Source organism: Pollachius pollachius (genome assembly GCF_949987615.1).
Source record: "Pollachius pollachius genome assembly, chromosome: 6".
In the NCBI taxonomy this organism is placed as follows: Eukaryota; Metazoa; Chordata; class Actinopteri; order Gadiformes; family Gadidae; genus Pollachius; species Pollachius pollachius.
In genome coordinates, this window is record NC_136939.1 from 17,756,630 (window position 1) to 17,777,682 (window position 21,053).

Consider the following 21,053-nt stretch of genomic DNA (forward strand, 5'->3'; position numbering starts at 1 on the left):
TCGGTTCCTGACAGGATCAGCGACGTGAGAAGAATGAAGCAACATAATCCTCCCAGACTCTTACTGCTGCTCAGCCGAGATCCCAACAGATGTAACATCTAGTGTACCTGCTTGTCCCTGTCCCTGCTTGTCCCTGAACCACACAACGCTTATCCTACAGATCACCACATACTCACCACCAGACTACACACTTCAACTCCAATGTCCATATTCAAGCTGTTTGTAAGCATGAGCTTTTAAACTAACCTCTTTCTGCTCCCAAATGGCCTTAAGCTATATTTCAATTGGGATGAAAGTCTCGGCTAAACACCATGACAAGTTAACAACCAACATGTCATTGAGCGTCTGTCTGCACACCAGCCCCAGACGCCAAGGGCTGTCCTACCCCCTCCTCACTAACCCTGGTCCCTGGTCTCTGCCGCTGGCTGGATGTTTGCCTTTGATCCGTATAGACTTGGCCCCCAGAGACGCCGGTAATCCCGAACGAAGAGACAGAGCCGGCCTCTGGCCCGTCCCCCTAGAGCGGTGCTAGGCCTGGAGGCTGCCTCCGCCTCCCGTTCGCGTCAGGGTCCAGGTCTCTCCCCCGCCCATGTGCTCCTCTCTGCCCCCCCCTGAGACGCACGAGCCGGAGACCCGGCTGATGTATGTAACCACGGAGACGGGACCTGTTCCAACAACAAGAGGCCGTCGAGTTAGGGTCCGTACATCGAGACAGTAGTAGGGCTCGTTTGAACAGGATGCATCCTGGAGTGTTCTTCGACCTCCACCCAGTTGCGATAGGATTATTTTCCCCTTGTTTCTTATCATGGTTTAATAATCCAAGGTTTATTACACGTTTAATCAACTTTGAAATGACACTTAATAATGCAATAAAAAGGTTGTTGAAAACTACTCAATATAGTAGGGAACCAACGTCCCCGACATATTGATAGACAGTTGGATGGACACATAAAGGTTTTGACGTTGACGTATGACTGGGCCTTATTATGTGGTTTTGTTAAATGGGAACACAGTGTCTGTTGTAATGTTGCAATGCAATTTTGTGTCGAGAAAACACGAAGAAACAAGTATTTATTTATTATTAACCTTCCCTTGGTGAAATAGTGTAGACATTATAGGCATTAAGACTTACCTCCTGCTTTGATTGACAGCTAAGGGTTCACCAAGGGTTCATGGTATTATGAAATATAACATGATACTAACATTATGTACTGTAGCATTATGAAACAGACCATTCACTAATAATGTATTATGAAGTTAAATACGTTAAGGTTATTGGTGTGGGACCTTTTTTTATATAATCCTGAAAATATAAACGTGTTTTTTAACATCAAAACCACACATTTCCATATATAATTATTTATTAATTTATATTTAAATCAAATTGTTTTTTATTGTTTTTCTTTGGTCCCCTTATCAGGTTGTTACAATATAAGATAATATATTATAATACTGTAGAATAATGAAATAGGGTAATTGCATGATCAATACACTGAATTACATGTTTTAGTACAAACATGCAAGTCTTGAGTAATTCTTTTTCTATTTTAATTCTCGGCAAATGATTATTTATCTATGGCAGAGGATGAGCTCATATTGAAATCTTAAAACACACACCGGTGGGAAAATATTGAAATATGTTTGCAATATTTTGAACACAACAGTGGAGATTGGCTGTGATAGGCGGACGGTGCACCTCGTGACCCAGCAGTCACGCGCCTTCCAGGAACCCGTCAGGAAGAAGAAAAACAAAACAAACCCGAGCTCTGCGCGTGGACTCCATTGAAGACCGCCTGCACGTCAACACACAGGACCCTGCACGAGGTCCCACTCCGAACTAGACCCCCCGTCGCTCTTCTTTAGTGGGTAAGCGGTCCGAGGGACCGGATCTAAAAACTTTACCGGGCGGAACGTGAGCGATGGGTCGGGGACACGGTGCAGCGGAGCGTTAGCTCGTAGGCTAGGCTCGCGTCGGACCTGCTCGATGAAGGGGGCGGACGGAGGCCAGAGTTGAGCTGAGGACGGAGAGGAAGGAGAGGACGGGGATGAAGCAGGACCCCGAATATTAAACATTACATGGAGAAGGGGGAAGAATAGCGAGGTTATTCTAGCGGGGGTTTGTGGTCGGTTTTCTACTAATGTTTTTAAAGCACAGCTAGGGTTAATTCAGCAGCTCTCCGTCCAACAAGCTGTCAGAACACCCTGTCACTCTGTCTTCATCAGATGGTGACAGTGTGGAGGTTCATGTCACCAGAGGTCCACCTGTACTTCCATAGGACATGAGTTGGACCGAAAGGTCCAGGTTACTGAACAGGACACTTTGTCCTGAAGCTGGTCTTCACTAATTAACGCGCTATCTCGTTATGAAGCTGGTGTTGACCGCCTGAACATGACATCCGTCAGTGTCCCAGGCCGCTTGAGAACACGGTCCACGCTCCCCCCCACCCCTCCCCTCCCCTCCTCTCCCCGGATCGTTAGAGCAGCTCGAGACCACCACGGTCCACGCCCCCCCAGGACCGCTAGAGCAGCTCGAGACTACGGTCCACGCCCCCCCCCCGGACCCGATGGAGGAGCTCGTGAGCGAGAATGTTCCATGTGACCGAGGCTCCGCACAGAACATCTCGTTCTCGCGGTCTTAACGTTTTATTTATTCACCCGTACGTTAACGTTCTAGTTTGTTGTGAATGTTTGTTTTGGTTTGCTTGTCTGTTTGATGCTGCGTAGTTTATTAGATAAATGCTGTTCCGAGATTGGCTTTGTTTATTCGTGTGTGTCGAATAACGATAAAGCACCAGACTAATCGGGCATTACCATGATTAGGGGTTAGTAGACGTTAGTTGATGTTAGTATATGTTTTTGGGACTAGTAGACGCTATCTAGGCCAAACACAGGCCTCCGAATTGTTTATCTTCTGTCTCCTTCTCAACCTAGCTTGAAACGGGTTGTGTTTATCGTGAAGCAGCGATTAGAGTGAAAGCATTGCAGGGCCATACGTAAAGGCTCAGGGGCGGAACTTGAGCTTTATTTGACCAATCCTGTGAAGGATTTAGGTGGGTGTTGGCGCAGTAAAGCTAGTTTGAGGATTTGTTTTGTTTTGCACAGACTGTATCATGACGGTAGACTGGTGGCAAGGCTTTGCTAGTGGTGCCTGCATAGAGGTTGGTGTCTTTTTAGGTGACATGTTCTAAGCATTTTAACAAATGATTTTGTCTTTGTTTATTAGATTTAAAAGGTAATTCGAAAGACACATAAATTGTAAACTACCTAACATATGACATGCGTTAGTTCAGGATATTGCTTACTTAATTATTTTTTTTCTGTATGACATTTTCTTGTGGTGCTCTCATTATTTATTATTATTTATTTGAGAAACTTATATACCTAAATGTGCAAGGAATGCTGGTATGGTCAGGACTGGATAGAGCTATAATACATATATTAGCCACCAAGGTCTAGACTCTATAAACCGAGGGCCCATCTCATCTTCGCCTGCAGTCTTAAGAGACTTGCAGACTGCACTGTATGTTATAGACTCTGCACCAGGGCTGAACAATGACAACAAATACATTATTACCTCATAACTAGGGGTGGTTAAACTACGTTGATATTTCATCTCAACCAAATATTGATTCTCATGCAACACCCACCAACAGAGGATTAGCGGTATGCAATTGTTTTATTTTAAGCAATAGCATATTTGATTGGTACTGATCCTTTCTCTTGCTGTCACTTTTGTACCAATGTGTATACAATAAATTTAACGTAGGGGAGGATATAGAAAGTCTTACGGTTGGATATATACAACGTTTTAACTTTTATTTGGGTAGCATTTGCCAATAATTCTATTTGCAGTTGATGGTCAATAAGTTGCGTACATTCAGTATTAAAAGTACAAGAATTTATTTATGTGCTGAGACTATATATTTATTCTCAATGACGATTGAGTGTTGAATCTTTCAGTTCCATCCTGGTGTGTGTGTGTGTGTGTGTGTGTGTGTGTGTGTGTGTGTGTGTGTGTGTGTGTGTGTGTGTGTGTGTGTGTGTGTGTGTGTGTGTGTGTGTGTGTGTGTGTTCTTCTCTAAGGTGAAGAAAAGTTCCCCTAACTATCAAATGTAGCATGATGCAGGAAATGATGCAATTCTTCTGTTCTCAAGGTTTTGTTCATGCTAGTCTAGTGTGTCTGACTGTATCTGTGTTTGCAGAGGCTTACAGCAGAATACTTGGTCATCTGGTAGTGCCCAGGCCCGGGGGTTACGTTTAATAACTTTAAGTCTACATGCCCATGGGCATCAATGGGCCATTGTACCAGCACAGCCAACTTCCCAGGCACTGCCCCACGGCTGTCCTCATGAACCAGCTACCCATTCAACTAGTCTCATTGTAGCCTTTTTAGCTTAGTATACACATCCATGTGTATAGTATCTTATCCAATATGAGTGAGCATGTGGTTTGTGGTATTATCAACAATTAAGAAATGAAACACACTGGATGTGTTCAGAAAGGAAATGCATGTGCTGTCATATTCTGTATAGAGGAAAAGGCATGTTGGGCTGTAGCATTGTCTAAATCGAAGTCGTTCTTTCTACTTTAGAGGAGCCCCGTTAACCCGTCTTTGTTTATCAAGGCTAGGAATAGAGACACAAATACATGAGCGAGATTATTTGGAAACATTTAACAATAAAAATATCATATTTAAATATCCCTTGAGGATGTGATGAGGATGTGTCATTTATTCATTCTATTCTATAATTTCATCAGAAAGCTGGGCCACTTTCCCTGTACTGATGCATTGTGGCACAGTGAAGAGGCCAGCCTTAGAGCTCTGTACGCTCTGAGGAGGTGAGAGGCCAGCCTTAGAGCTCCATACACTGAGGAGGTGAGAGGCCAGCCTTAGAGCTTTGTATGCTCTGAGGAAGTGAGAGGCCAGCCTTAGAGCTCTGCACGCTCTGAGGAGGTGAGAGGCCAGCCTTAGAGCTCTGTACGCTCTGAGGAGGTGAGAGGCCAGCCTTAGAGCTCTGTACGCTCTGAGGAGGGAAGAGGCCAGCCTTAGAGCTCCATACACTGAGGAGGTGAGAGGCCAGCCTTAGAGCTCTGTACACTCTGAGGAGGTGAGAGGCCAGCCTTAGAGCTCTGTACGCTCTGAGGAGGTGAGAGGCCAGCCTTAGAGCTCTGTACGCTCTGAGGAGGGAAGAGGCAGGAAAGAGGCCAGCCTTAGAGCTCTGCACGCTCTGAGGAGGTGAGAGGCCAGCCTTAGAGCTCCATACACTGAGGAGGTGAGAGGCCAGCCTTAGAGCTCCATACACTGAGGAGGTGAGAGGCCAGCCTTAGAGCTCAATACACTGAGGAGGTAAGAGGCCAGCCTTAGAGCTCTGTACGCTCTGAGGAGGTGAGAGGCCAGCCTTAGAGCTCTGTAAACTCTAAGGAGGGAAGAGGCAGAGAAGAGGCCAGCCTTAGAGCTCTGTACAATCTGAGGAGGGAAGAGGCAGGGAAGAGGCCAGCCTTAGAGCTCTGTACAATAGGAGGAGGGAAGAGGCTAGCCTTAGAGCTCTGTACACACTGAGGAGGTGAGAGGCCGGCCTTAGAGCTCAGTACGCTCTGAGGAGGTGAGAGGCCAGCATTAGAGCTCTGTACACTCTGAGGAGGGAAGAGGCCAGCCTTAGAGCTCTGTACATTCTGAGGAGGTGAGAGGCCAGCCATAGAGCTCTATACACTGAGGAGGGCTGTTGAAACAGAGGACGGAAGAGGGCAGGAGATGGCGGGGGCTGTCGTCGTTGGGCTGATGAAAGAGAAGGACTGAGGAGAGATGAGAAGGAGCTGACTTGGACTTCCTGTTATGCTGAAATGTCAGTCTACTGTAGAGAGCAGACACAAGGCAATTTATCTAGAGAAACAGAATGAGTCACTTGTTGAAAGCGCAGCGGTATTGTTTGGTGTGTATGTACACAAGCAACTCTTGCATGTTGCTCATTGCAGGAGAGTAGACCTCAAACTCTAAGACAGACGTTATATCAAGAGGTTTAATAAACGTCAGTGTTGTTTGAAAAGAAGTGTTTGAGCAAGCAGAGGTTGAGTTGAAGGGTTTTTAGCTGTGACTCCAGCATCAATTCGTAGTAGAAGGAGCTGTTTTGTAGGTCCACATTAAACAGTAAACAATGGAGACCATCTTTATGTTGCCTTACAAAGACTGAGGCAGCATCCATTGTTTTGCCCAGATACACATTGGCACTTGGCAGCAACCTCTCTTTGAACGATTGTAAAACTGCATTGAAAAACGCAGTGTGCCGTTTTTGAATCTACGACCATGTTCCCAAGCGTCATATTGTCTGGTTCACATCCTTGTTTCCATGTTGTCCCCCCCCAGACCGAAGTACAGCGAGACCCCCGTCCATCAGAACAGCCCAGCGGACCCCCAGCAGCCACAGCCCGTTCCCAGGCCCGCAGGCAGCAGAGACTGCGGATCTCTGTGGCTGCCGTCGCCCCCCCCCCCCCTCCCTCCCTCCCTCCCCCCCAGCACCCAGGCCCCCTGTTGCCCGTATTCATCCTCACGCCGTTGGGACTGGAGACGAGGCACAGAGGTTACCCCCCTCCTCCCCGGGAACACATCCGGCTGAGTCTGGCGATGCCTCAGGTACTTGCTGGGTGGGGGGGAGGGGGGCTCATGCTGTTGACCCCTGGGTTGTAGAATGGGAGTTTTGATTCATTTCATGATATTCATATCGTCTATGATAATTAATGTCGATGCCGTTGCCTCATTTGGTAAAGACTGTAAAAACTGAAGCTTTTAGGTATTTTTCACAAAATTCAGATTTTCCGTTTGCTCTGTGGAATAATTGCGATGGGAAGTAGCTATTTAGTCAGTGAAAAGTGATGAATGCTTGTTCACAAGGTATATTCAATACATGGAACATTAATTGAATTTAAAGTTATGAATTAATGTGTTATTAACAAATATATATTCTAAATCCTTCCAGATATTACTAACGTGTCTTAGGAGTGCAGGAAGTCTTTAGTCTCTTTGTGAAGCATCTCTGTTGCATTTCTCAGCCTGTTTATTTCCATTGTGCTTGCAGCCTAGCATCAGTGGGATGGAGCCACCCTTTGGGGACGCATTCGAGAACTATTCATTTGCTGACCAAGCCCTGACCAGTACTGACCTGCTCAGCAGCAGCTCTGACCCTGACTTCATGTATGAACTGGTGAGTACACACGCACGTAGACACGTAGTGGGGGATCTGGGAGGTCCAAACCAAGCGCTAGGCTAGCCTATGTCCAGTGAAAACTCGTATACTTAAGAGTATCATCTGACCACAATTTCCATGCTCCATCTTCACAGGGCATCTTAACAAAAAAGCCACATCTCGAAACACAACATTTATTTTATTTTCTGTTTTCTGATCAGATCTTTGTATTGCAACACATGTCAGCTTCCACCACGAACAACCATACCTGCAGTTACATGGGGTTGACCAGTAGAGGAGCTGTTCCAGGCTGTCTAGATCCAGGCTGTTTAGATTCTCTGCTCGCCCTCTCCACAAACAGAGGCACACTAGATGGTTGGGATTGAAATGGTTCAAGGAGCAGGGGCTGAGAGGAGAGTGGTTTGCTGGTTGTAACTTAAATAGTCTATAATACACCAGGCATCATGCATTATGCATTTCAAATCATAACCAAGTGCCAACACATTTTGCATAATATCTGATTAGTTATTGGTACATAAGCAATAAATATCATCACACCTTTCATCTTCCACTGGTATGAAGCCTGTTGTGTCGCCAGGCGCCATACAGGACTCTCCTGTAGGAGCGTACCACCTACACCATGTGGGTGTGTGGCTGGGAGTGTGTCACACAGGGCAAGGTTCCCTGTGATCTAATGTGTCGTTCCTGCTCTCGCCCGGAGGGTTCTATATTCACTAAAATCATCTAACTGAAATAACACCAGATGATTTCAACATATGCTCTGTGACCTAAGGTCACCCATACTGTAAATCTGATTGGCTCATGTTCTTCTGTGTTTTCGTCCCTGTTTAGATAGCACCTAACAATAATAACACAGAACCTCAGGTTTTGATTAGCTATTTACTAATTTGGGGCACAATTCATGTTTGCTTTTGAGGTTATCATTTTGAGGCAAGAATTCCCTTAAAAAAGCTCTCATCTTCAGTAGTTTATTCATTGCTTTGTTTAATCCAAGTTTCTTTGGATTAGAAAATCCTGCCTATCAACAGTTTCATGGAGTCTACATCCGTATCCGGATACAAAGGAATGATGAAAGCCTTTCTTTGTGTTGTGGCCGTAAACACACTCACAAACTGAGGTTGGCTCCAACGTGGCGCCGGCGTAAGCTAAACGCCTTCTGTTCTCCTCAGGACCGCGACATGGATCCGCGGCAGAGCCCCCGCGGGGACAGAGGGGCCGGGCTGGCCGAAGGCTGCACAGAGCACATGAGCGGCATGGGAGGGGAGTGTGAGGCGGTCTGCAGCGGATCGGCCTTCGAGCAATGGGACTCGTACTGGGAAGACCTGACCAGGTACACGCACACACAAACCTTTGTTTTAATGCAAAAATTAACAGTTCCAAAGTGCCCTAAAGATTTTTAGGCCATTCTCGATCAGTTTTGTGCTGCGGGGAACCTCATGCTGTCTCTGTCCGGTAGATACACACGGATGGCTAGCTGTGACATCTGGGGCACCAAAGAGGTGGACTTCCTGGGTCTGGACGACTTCTCCAGCCCCTACCAGGACGAGGAGGTGATCGGCCGCACGCCCACCCTCGCCCAGCTCAACAGTGAGGACTCCCAGCCGGTGGGCGAGGTGCTCTACCCCTCCGGCGAGCTGCTGCCGCCCGGCCCCCCACCCCAGTGTCTGTTGCCCCCGCCTTCTGGTCACAAGAGGCCCCCGGGCTTCAGCTCGGGCCCGGGGCCCCCCGCCACGCGGCCCTCGCCCGCTCCTCCGTTGTCGCTGTCTCGCGCTTTCGGGGGCCCGCTGCCCGATTTTCCTGAGGGTTCCCAGAAGGCCACCTGGCCGGTGGCCTCCAGCACGGAGACCATGGCCAAGACCCAGAGGCCCCTGACGCTCACCCAGGACCACGTCCACGCTCAGCTCAAGACAAAGGCCAGCCATCAGGCCATGATGGTGGCCCCGCCTTCTCACGGTTCACTCTTCGTACGGAAGGCCAAAGTCCGCGTGAGTGCCGGCCACCAAACACAGACGGACGTCCTCCACCGGTACCCAGAGGTCAAGGGGTCGGACGTCCCCCTGCCCCTCTCCCAGCCTCCAGAGGAGATGGCCTCCACGTCAGGCAGCAGCCCGGGGGCGGGCGCGGCGGCGGCGTGCGCTCCTCTCCGTGGAGGCAGGGAGGGGCCGGGGAGGAGGGAGCCGACCGCCGCCGCGGTGGGGAGGTCTGCGGCCGCGGCCCCCCAGACTGAGGCCCCGGAGAGCCAAGCCCAGGGGGGCCATGCCCAGGGGCCGGGGGCCGTGGGAGTCAGCCTTGTTGGCGCCGACGTCCCCATGGACGAGGAAAGCAGCGAGAAGAGCAAGGAGGAGGAACACAACTACTCCCTGTTCCTGACCCAGGCCAGACTGGCCGGCAGGGCCCCCACCGTTCTGGAGGAGGAGGAAGAGGAGGAGGAGGAGGAGGAAGAAGAGGAGGAGGAGGAGGGGGAAGAGCAGGAGGAAGAGGAAGACGGGGAGGCGGCGGAGGAAGAAGAAGAGGAGGAGGAGGGAGAGGGGCTAGAGCTGGACGATGAAGACCACGATGAGGGGTTCGGCAGCGAGCATGAGCTTTCCGAGAATGACGAAGAGGAGGAGGAGGAGGAGGAAGAGGACGACGACTACGAAGCCGACAAGGATGACGACATGAGCGACGCCTTCTCTGAACCAGGTAGCTGACATGAATGTCTTTGCCTCCAGGCAGACGCTCTGCACCAATCAAATCTGAACCCAACACCAATTGTTCCCCCCTGCTCCATGTGGTGCGGTCGATTGTGGCAGGCCAGTGTTAAACGAGTCCCCCCCGCCCTCTGTTCCCCCAGGCTATGACATGGAGCTGGTGGAGGACATCAAAGGCCTGACGGCGGGCGTGTCCAGCCGCAAGCGAGGGAAACGCCGCTACTTCTGGGAGTACAGCGAGCAGCTCACCCCCTCCAAGCAGGAGCGCATGCTGAAGCCGTCCGAGTGGGACCGCCACACGCTGCCCAGCAACCTGTACCAGAAGAACGGGCCCCTGCACGGTGAGTCCCCCTCGCCCCCAGCACCACGCTCAGCTCTGGTGGCATCCGACCCACGGTTCATCTGTAGCAGTTGTTACATAAAGTACATAGAGTTTTCCGTTTTATCGTACGGCCCAAGCGTTCTTTTTCCGATCGAATACACAGGGACATAGATCCCCTGTGAGGCCTCGAGCAGTGCAGCGGCTCATTACTGAGGTGAGATGGAAGCTGAGGACAAGCTTTTTCCCGCCTCCTAGGAAAGTACAAGCTGAAGAAGTCTCGGCGTACGGACGTGGAAGACCTGACTCCCAACCCCCGCAAGCTTCTGACCATCGGCACCGAGCTCCGCAAGCTGAACAAGGTGATCAGCGACCTGACCCCGGTGAGCGAGCTGCCCCTCAACGCCCGGCCCCGCTCCCGCAAGGAGAAGAACAAGCTGGCCTCCAGGTACGTGGCTCCACGCGCCGAGCCCTAGCTGGTAGCCAGGTAGGGCTTTGGTCCGAGGCTGGGTTCACCGTTGTACGCTGTGTTCTTTGATCTGTTCAGGTTATGGGTTCGTAATTTTGTTAGAAAATGGGGAAAAACATCACCAAGAGATTGTACCTAATCCCCCAATGGCAATAATAACATAACATTAGCCATTTTTTTCTGTTAACAAGAATTTCGAAGGAACTTAATTGATCCCCCCTTTACGTGAAAATGTCAGATCTGATGCACATACTTGTATGATGTTGTATGGATGGGAGGGGGCACTATACCGAATGTATTGTTATCTCCTTCTATCGCGTTTTCCTGAAACACAGCTCCACTCTGCTAACGAGTGCCCTGTGTGCTCTGTGTGTACCTGTGTGTGAGTTCCTGTGTGTATGTGTGTGTGTTCCTGCGTGTGTTAATGTATACATCTCATGTGTGTGTGCGTGCATTCCTGTGTGTGTTCATGTCTGTGTCTCCTGTGTGTATCTCCTGTGTGCGTTCCTGTGTGTTTATCATGTGTGTGTGTTCATGTCTGCATCTCCTATGTGTATCTCCTGCATGTGTGCGTTCCTCTGTGTATCGTATATCTCGTGTGTGTTCTTGTGTGTATCTCATGTGTTTACCTCATGTGTGTCTCCAGAGCGTGCCGGCTGAAGAAGAAGGCCCAGTATGAAGCTAATAAGGTCAAGCTGTGGGGGCTGAGCACTGAGTACGGTACGTAACCATGGCAGCGCCAACACCGTATTACAGCAATAGACTGCATGCTCAGAATATACAGAGATCATCCCTAAATGAGTGACTGACCTTACCTGAAAGGTGGTAACCTGTGTATATGGATAGATATTCACTAATTTAGTTAAATAATGAAATGTGGGATAAAGGATGGGCAGATTATGATATTGATAACTTCTAGATTGCAGTGAGCTGGATGAATTCAGATTGGCAGTAAACGGGTAGGAAGTCAACCACCACTACCATACAGCACCCTCACCTTATGCCGCCAAGGACCCTGGTCAGAGAGACACAGAGGTTCTGATCTCACAGGGGGCCTGGAGAAGGGCTTCTCATGGTCAAAGGGGCTCATTTGTCCTGTTCCCCTGGCCTGCTGTTTGTAATGCTACGTGTTTGGACATGTGGCCCGTAGACCGGCTGCTGTTCGTGATCAACGCCATCAAGGAGGAGATTGTGACGCGCGTGAAGGACTGCTCCCCCCAGGCCAACAACATGGCCGACACCCTGGACCGGCTGGTCCAGGAGACACTTGGTGAGTCCCTGGGGACGACGTGGTGGTGGTGGTGGTGTGGGGACGTTAGTGGTGTGTGAAGACCCTCCGCCGACCTATAGGGTGTACTGCAGGTTGCTGGCTCTAAGCCGTCATTTGAGGGACACTATTCAAAAGGGCCGAGGAGAGGGAGGGAGGGAGGAAGCAGAGAGGGAGGGAGGGAGCAGAGAGGGAGGGAGGGAGGAAGCAGAGAGGGAGGGAGGGAGGAAGCAGAGAGGGAGGGAGGGAGGGAGCAGAGAGGGAGGGAGGGAGGAAGCAGAGAGGGAGGGAGGGAGGGAGCAGAGAGGGAGGGAGGGAGGAAGCAGAGAGGGAGGGAGGGAGGGAGGAGAGAGGGAGGGAGGGAGGAAGCAGAGAGGGAGGGAGGAGAGAGGAAGGGGATGTTCTTTGGGTTGTTTGGATTAAAAATCTTGCTCTCTCCTGCTCTCTCTATCCCTAAAGCTTTGGGATCTTACCTAGAGATTTTTTAAATTGATTAAACTATAAAGCAGAGGAATTTAAAGTAATTTAAATGTATTAGCACTAAATGAATAAATGGGAAGAATAGCGTGATGAGTTAGTTTTATAGATAGCAGAGAAGGCCCCAGTGGATGACGGTGTGTTTCTGTGATTGACTCTGTGGGGTAAAGCCTATAATGTCCTTCTCCTGGTCCTTGCAGTGTCCTCCCCCGTGGCCGGGCAGACCTCGGACTTTGTGAACCAGATCTTGGAGAACACGGGACAGGGGGACCCCACGGGGGGCCTGGTGGGCCTGCGGGTTCCCACCTCCAAGAGCTAGACTTCGGGGGTCCGGTCCACGGATAGGAGTGGCCAGTTACCACCGTACTATGTCACTGTAACTATGTGCTCCTGCATGCCCCTCCCCACTAGAACACACAAACACACATACACACACACACACACACCACACACAAGCGCGTCCCTTCCCTTGTGTGTATGGATGTGCCGTGCGCGCCTACCCTCTGTCCTCGCTGTCCACAGTGGGGTCCCAGGGACCATGTCCTCATCTCACCACCGATCGACGAGCCTGCGGGGATGATGTGTGGAGCCAATGACATTGCTGATCTGTGGTGGCTGGTGTTTTAGCGTAACGTTGTGTCTGGGTCTGTGAGGGCTCAGCTCTTTGGGTCATAGCTGGGTCTAGGAAGGTGGCCGCTGAGGTCATCATAACCCTGTTTCACCTTGGAGACGGCTGTATATTTAACCACGTCAACACCGTCGGGCCCCGGTCTGTACAACCAGTGGTTTGTGCGGCAAAGCTGAAGGATGTGTAATGTAGGTGACCTGCTTCAATGTATGATTATGAAATTACCAACAGAGCACTGCTCTTCTACGTTTAGAGAGCCCATCAAGCATCCGACCCATACCATTTAAGAACCGTCCTCTCAATAGAAAGAAATGGGAGCGACGGCGAAAAGGAGCCCGCTCTGACGGCTGAGAGCTCTGGTTTGAATCGCCATTGAGGAGCCGACAGCCAGGGGGCGCTAGAGCAAACGTGATCTCCTCTGGAACCCTCCACTTCCTCTTTTGTTGTAAGAAGTGACTAGACTCAGTGTCTGGTTCATACTGGTGTTTGATCCCAGTTCTATTCATTGTGCCTTGTGTGTGTGTGTGTATGTGTGTATGCGCGTATGTGTGTGTGTGTGTGTGTGCGTTTGCATGAGAGGAGAGGTAGGGAGAACGAGGATAAAAAAAAATGTATGAAAAAAAGAAAAGGAGAGACATGATTGGTCTAATCTCCCAAAGGATCAGCCAATCAGAACCACTTGATGTTGAGTGGGCGGGTCTACGAGCAACAGAGGTCACCCGAGGACACAGCGTTGGGGTTGTGTAGTTCAGCTGTAAAAAATATGTTCTGAATGTACATGGAAAAGGAACCTACCAACGTGTGATGCCACAGAGTCTGTGTATATAGGAAGGCTCTGCAAAAGGTGACTTTGGTTTTTGGTACTCTTGTCTTTGGGAACGGGAGAGATTAGACAATATTTTAGTTACAAAAGAAAAAAAAGATTTGCACACTATATATTTTGATTGTTTTTGTACCAAAGACACATGCAACGAAATGGCGACTAGCCAGTAAAAGTAAGGATTTGCACAGCTTACCTGACGCCGTATTGAATGTAACACATGTGGGGGGGGGGGGGGGGCAGGGAACTTCGTAGAACTGTGAAATTAGCTTGGGTCCAATTCTGTACAGAAAAGGAGCATAAATCTACTCTTTAACTTTCTTTTATTGTTTTCTTATTTACTAATGAACTTCCTACCATCCTAGTGGGCTTCACAAGTAGACCTGTTGCTAAGTAACGCCCCATCCCTGAGTCCTCCTGCTATTAGCTCGTTTGTGGTGGGTTTGAGTAGGACAAGCGCTGGTGGATAAGCTATATTGGATTTCCGTCTTGTTTTTGCTTTGTTTTGTCAAAGTTTCACTGACAATAACCAAAATGTTATGTATTTGTGTTAACTATATTTCTGTATGGAGATTTTGTTTATGAGCAGAATATTAACTGAATTGTGTTGAAATGTGTTTTTGGAACACTGTATATAGTCGCGCCCTATATCTTTGGTGATTTGCCACTTTCTTTTCCATGACAATTGATTCGTTATGAAGCATGACACATTTCTAAACTATCTTTGCATTGGAGACGTTAAACCGAATAGAAAGAGTACAAAAAAACGAGCAAAAAAAAGGACCTTGCTATATTTTTGTATTTTAGCTGCCCATTGGCTATTTCCTGTTGGTTCGGAAGTGTTTCATAGGATACGCCTCAAGCAGGGGGGGCTCTCATAGGGGGGGGGGGAGTTCTAACCTTTGACCCCCTCTGGTTTCACTAGAATAGAGACGTGGAGGTTTGGAGGAGGGTTCTCGGGACCTTCCTGGACATGTACTGCCTGAGGTCAGACTGAAGACAAAATCTCAACGGTGCCCATGCTGGTCTTTGATAACCGGCCAAGGACGGACAGACACAGACAGACAGACACAGACAGACACAGACAGACAGACATACACAGACAGACAGACACAGACAGACCTCTGGAGCATTGTGCCATAAAGCCTGATTCAGCCCCACAGGGGGACGCTGGTGTTCACTAGCACCTCCCACAGAGTGGGAGTGGAGCGCCCTTTCAGGTCAGGTCATGGGAGAAGGTGACGTCCTGCTGGTCTGAAGTTGGTCCAACCTCAGCTCGAACTGAAACCAGCCCCAGCTGATTGACCCTTCATCCTGACTCTAGGATGAGGAGCCCTGAATACTGGCACCTCCTACCACCAAGGCTCCTTTCTCAGGGTCCACCCGGGCCGTCTTACTCCTGTTGGGGGGGAGGGGGGGGCCTTGGCTGGACCCAGGCGCCCGTTGTGGTGGGGGGGAGCTCTTATGTTATGTCCTTTGATGCTTTCGGTGACCTTGAAGCGTGTGTCCCTGTGCTGATGGTTGGAGAACAGCTATGTTCCACGTGGTCTAGTTTTACTCCTGCAGTTTGATTCTGTCCAAGAAGGGAGTAATGGTGCTTTTTCTTAAACTACAACCATAACTTGTTCATCATTCTATTTGCCAGGAGTCCAGTTGTAGCTCTCTCTCTCTCTCTGTCTCGCTCTCGCTTTCTCTCTCCCCCCCCCCCCCCCGATAGATTATTCCATAGTTGTCATTCATTTTTGTAAATAGCCTATAAGTTAAGATGTATCTTCTCAATGTTAGATATAGATATATGTAAAGAATATAATATCTTATATGTTTGAAGACAAAAAGCACTTTGTTCCAAAAAAAAAAAAAGCTAAAAAAACAGAAAAGCATTTTTTTTCCTTCCATTTGCTGCTACGAGGCCTGGGGTGAATGCTGCGCTGTACTTGATTATTACTTGCTAGAATAAGAAACGGTCCAGCCCTGGTAAGGTCTACTTCCTGCCCTGGTGTGGTCTATTTCCTGTCCAGGTGGCTCTGTGGCCTGGCTAGTCGATGGGTCTGTTTGAAGCCATGTGATTACATGAGGTATTGTATGATAGCACATTGTTGTGTGGCTTTAGGATCCTCCGTCTTGACCCGTTCTCCCTCTTCTTCTGCGGTCGTGTGGTGCCTGGTTGGGGACAGCCTGGAAGGCACGGTGGCGTTGTGAGCTGTAGAGTTTGGTGTGACTTCCAGGGCCCTTACAATGTTTGAGAGGTCAGCCTCCCTTGGTATCATGACTCATTTGCCTTCAGTAGAGGTTTCCTATGGAAAAGACACTGCTTTGGCTTCCTCTTCAGGGTGATGTACAGTGTAGACATTTCTCCGGAGAGCTATATTGTTATCATTTATAAACTGATTTCTACTTGTGACTTAATGAGGCGGAGAGCAGCCCAGGGCCGGTGGGGATAACCCATGAAAAGAGCTTCTTCCCGGCGGCCCTGGGGGAGAGAATTAAAGTTCCTATATCACTGTACTGTATGGAAAGCCAATTACAAATGGAGACTCAATCCGGACACTTATTGCCTTCTTAAATAACCTTTTCACACACACAGAACAAAATAAAATAGCGGCGTTGTCAGCGACACGGGGCCCTGCCCAGGGCTGGTGTCGTCCCGCTGCAAACTGTCAACTCCAACCAATCAGTGAGGGCCTCATTGGCTTCAACAAACACAACCCAGGTAGCAGGAGCAGGAGGAATACATTGGGACTAATGGATTCAAATACTTCACCTCCTCGGGGGGCTTTCTTTTTACTTAACAGGCACTTTAAACATTTGAGGCATATTCTCAGCTAAAGTTTTATTTTGTACCTCCGTCTGGTAAGAGGCCGCCATAGGCCCTTGTTGTTGTTGTCGTTGTTGTTGTGTTATAGTTTGAGCCAGCCGTAAGGGGGCGGGAGAGGGGGTTTGTTCAGGGTCTCCAGGCTGGTTCTAGAGGGGGTGCTCACAGGTTTCTACATTTGACGTGATGGTGCAAGCTGTGCAACTTTACAACAAACCACAAGACTCTGTGGCATTTGAACAGTCGAGGGTAGGAGTGGTATTCTGCGCCAGTAAAATTGTTCCCTGTTTTCCCTATTTTTTCTCAAACTATGATACCTAAAGAGTCTTTAATTAAGCTAATTCATTGTGTAAAGTTTGTGCTACTCTTGTCCAATAAAAGCTCAAGTGATTACATCATACATCCATATAGCTCTTCTTCAGCAGATCAGGGGTACATTGTTCTTCTGCTCAAAATGGTGTAATATGACATATGAAATCAAAAGAAAATATATTTGTGTATTCAAGTTAAAGTCGCCATTGTTTCCTCTGTACAAGAAATATTGCATACGTGTTTGTTCAGGATTCTCAATGTAGATCAATAAGGTGCAATACTCTTTACACAAACAGAAAGAGGGCCAACTGACTCAAGTGGAGTCAACTGATTTTCACTGCTGTGGAATGACCTTTTTTCTAGACAACATACAATCTGTTCCTTTTGAAGGTTTGGACTCTGATTTGAGGTTCAATTCAACTAGTTTCAACTGTTTGCCTTGATGACGCTGATTACGTGTGAATTCATTCTATTCTATTTGACATTGAAATCCATTCATACTAAACAGCCGTAATGATTGGCAGTAAATGTATCTAGGCAACGGGACAGAACCCAGTTGGACCAATCAAACAGCTTCTTGCTTTATCCAAGATGGAATTGTGTTTGTGTTTATTATTAACAGTTATTTTTCTGTGTGGTTTTGTTTTGCGACTCGAGATTGAGATTGGATTTCAGTGTCCCTAATCAAATTATCTCACTTATAGGTCAGTATATCAACAATTCACAACACCTTGAAGCAAGGACTTAATTCAAAGCATTATTGATTAATAACCAGATATATAAACAGGATAGGAGGTGTTAGCATTATGGATATAAATATAAACAATCCTATTTATTACAAATTAATTGCAAAAAAAAAAGAATTCTCTGCTGGTTATGATATCAAATCTCAGAGTGTGTATTTAAGATCTTTTAAGATAGTTTCTATTATTTATTTTTTCGATTTGTCTTGTTCTTGCTGGTGTAGTCTGCCCTTGTTGCCTGTAGAGGTCCTCAGTGTAGAGGACAGTTCTGTGCACCTTGTTCCTTATGTGTTAAATACATTGTTGTTTCTATAAGGAGAATGCCTTTGGAAAGATAACTGTGCATGCATTGTCTGTGGTAAGGCCCATGTTACAGGAAATGTGTTGCTTTCCAGACCATCTGTGGACACTAGTAACACAGCTTTCATTTCCAACACAGAAACTGCAAGTTTTCTCTCTTCTTCTCTTTCCAAGAAGTCTGTACATGCATCTGATACTGAGGACAAGGTTACCAAGTAGTTTGAATAGGGTTTCTCTGCATGATGCAGCTACCATATACATAAATGACGTTTGATTTCGGGATCATAGCAGGTCAACAGACACACCTTCCATTATTTTTATTAATTGTTTTATTATTAACATAATCTCAAAAAGAAAAAATAATTAAAGTAATTTAATTTAGAATATGATACCTGCTGAACCAGGTGCCTTACTCAAACAAATGAGAACACAAAGTTAGTCTGAACGGTCGTCTGGAAGGGGGCCACCTTCAGAGACTCGACCAACCAAACACCAAATCCCTCTTCGGGGTCATCCCCTGCTCAGATACACATTTCTACAATGGCTTTTCTGATTGGACTCAATTAATATGACTGGCCTTGAGCCACATATAAACTATTGCATAACATGGCCCTATGGTTTGAGTTAAGTGTAGGGCTACTCTAAAACTAAGAACTTATACACATTCTTCTGATTTAACTATTATTGGTTTAGCGTTGAGTACTTTTTGTTGTAGTTATAATATCAATCTTTGAGGTTTTCAGTATTAATTAAGCACATAACGGTAAAATAAAACTGTCTCAAGTCAATATTGAATCTGGAAACCTGGTTCTAATAAACCTTCTCTGCCCACTAGGCCCCACTGAGTATGTATTGGATGCAGCCTGTTGCTGGTGCGTTGCATGGAGAGAGGAGCGCCTAGGACTGATTCGGAAGTGACTTTACTGACCAAGGCTTTTCTCGCCTCTTTCTATGGCTTCCAATATAATGTGCAGTGCTGCGGCCAATTGTGTACATTCTAAAGAAAAAATATGAAAGGAAAAACGAAATTACCTTTTAAAAAAAAAAAAAAAAAAAAAAAAAAGGTTTTAAATGACCTTAAGTTAGGAAGCTGTTGTAAAAGTGCCAGATCCTCCTTCAGAGTTCGCTGTTGGTACGGAGCCGTGGGCTGAAGCGAGGCTAACTGTGGTGCTAATGTAACGGTTGGGTGCTAACATGCTAATACAGCTGCAGTAGCTATGGCTATATTATTAGAGGACTCGGGCCGTCTCCCCTCCGGCCCCCTGCTGGCTGCTCACACGACCCGTGTCTTTAGTGCTGCTTGGCTCATGATTGTAGACAAGCCTTCCTGGACAAGAGACACACCAGGATGGGGACTGGTGTGCGTCAAATGTTCCTGTTGAAGATTTTCTTTAACAAACGCACATCTTATTCAATTGAATTCTGTTGGCAGGCTGAAAAACCGTGATTTATATTTGTGGTCAGAGATGCAGTCAGGAGGCTGGATCGTTGTATCCCCATAAGGACGCTGTCCCAAAATATTAATATTGTTTATATTTATGTTGATGTTGCACTTCTTTTTTTATATTTCCAAGTCGTATTGTGTATACCTTATTACTGTCGTGTTTTGTGTATTGCTAGATGAGATCTCTCAGAAGGCCAGAGTTGATGGCTGTTAAACCAACAAACAGTTTGTAAGGTGTGAACCAGTGGCCTCATGTCAGACTGTGACCAGAGAAAACAGGTCTATGGTGCAAAATTGGCAAACCAAACCTAACCTTGTGAAACTTTTGCATTTAGTCTATTGGCCTCTGGAGCCACATAGTGGCGCTGTTTCTCGCTTCAGCCTGCCTGAGCACATCGGGGAACATTGCAACAAGTTAGTGCCGTGGCCAGAAAAGTGGTTTTGTATTGGGTTGAGGCTGCCTCCATGGGGACATGGACTTGCAGTGGACCTGCTTAGGGAGCTCCAGCAGTCAGCCAGTGTTCACTTAAGGCTGGTGGGCAGAGACCCCTTACCCCCTTACCCCCCACTCCCACCACGCAAGGCGTCATGGAGTTTGTAATATCCTCTTCTGCAGACAGATGCAATATGCATCCATAAATGACCTTCCCGGAGCAAAAGGCCTCTTCTATATCCATGCACGTCCAACTCATTCACCACACTCTGCAAGTATTTACATTTACTTGCAGACTTTTCCAAAATGCATGGAACAGGAGACTGGAAACAGGCAAAAACATAACTATCTCTCTGGTAAGGTTTTGTTTCTTTTGGAAAAACATTGAACATGAAGAAGAAAGGAAATGTATTGGAACAGGAGGTGACCATGTGAGCCGTGCTGTTGAAGCTTCTGTGTGGTTGCCTGGTGGTGGAGACCAGAGGCATGGACCCGTCCACAGCCCTAGGTCTTTTCTCTGTCTGTGTAGGAAGACTGTACTTCATTGCTAAGTGCTCTGTAATAGATCTCTTGGTGACAATAGTATCATTATTATTATTATCATTTCACAAGGAAATAAAACCTGCAGGACCTCCTGCTGAAACGTAAACTAACGCAATCCTCTCTTTAGCGACAACGTCTATATTTGTAGTTCACAATATATGCCTGTTCAGATAAAACTATATTGACAGTTGCTATATTTATGTTGTGTAATAAATGTTGTGCTGGGTTTGTACTTTGGTTCTAACTATAAACTTTGTTTTGGTTCTGTTTGTTCTTCCTTTGTAAGGCACTGCGTGTTAGGAAGCGCATGGGGAGTTTGGAGAGGGTGTGGTTAGGTCATTGTACTGGCTGTGACCAGAGACTCCAGCTCTGGTGTCTGGCTGACATTGAGGCCCCAGGACATGTTGTGTTAATGTGCCTCTTTTATTTCTTTCACTCTCCATTTTTTTTAAATTAATTTTGGATTGATTTCTGTCTTTTCTATGTCGTACCAGCCAGGAGTTGGTACCACTGCTTGTAACACCCTAGTCCCAAAATGTTCATTGTTTTTAATATCAAAGTAATAAATATATTACAAACCACAATCATTGCTGTTCT

The 21,053-nt window shown here is 47.3% G+C and overlaps 1 protein-coding gene across 1 annotated transcript; it reads left to right on the forward strand.

Annotated features, from left to right (window-relative positions):
* Positions 1-1,750: 1,750 nt before the first annotated feature.
* crebrf (creb3 regulatory factor) lies at positions 1,751-21,040 on the forward strand. Its single transcript, XM_079738347.1, has 10 exons — positions 1,751-1,866; positions 6,362-6,628; positions 7,071-7,196; positions 8,369-8,529; positions 8,656-9,881; positions 10,033-10,230; positions 10,467-10,656; positions 11,324-11,397; positions 11,828-11,947; positions 12,622-21,040. Exons 2-10 carry the CDS (start codon positions 6,620-6,622, stop codon positions 12,738-12,740), a joined length of 2,223 nt encoding a protein of 740 aa, XP_079594473.1. The 5' UTR covers positions 1,751-1,866; positions 6,362-6,619; the 3' UTR covers positions 12,741-21,040.
* Positions 21,041-21,053: the final 13 nt, after the last annotated feature.

Excerpts from the sequence above, each read along its gene's own strand:
- crebrf (XM_079738347.1), top strand. Across the intron at positions 7,197-8,368 it reads CTGACTTCATGTATGAACTG|GACCGCGACATGGATCCGCG; the intron begins GTGAGTACACAC and ends TGTTCTCCTCAG. Across the intron at positions 9,882-10,032 it reads CGACGCCTTCTCTGAACCAG|GCTATGACATGGAGCTGGTG; the intron begins GTAGCTGACATG and ends CTGTTCCCCCAG.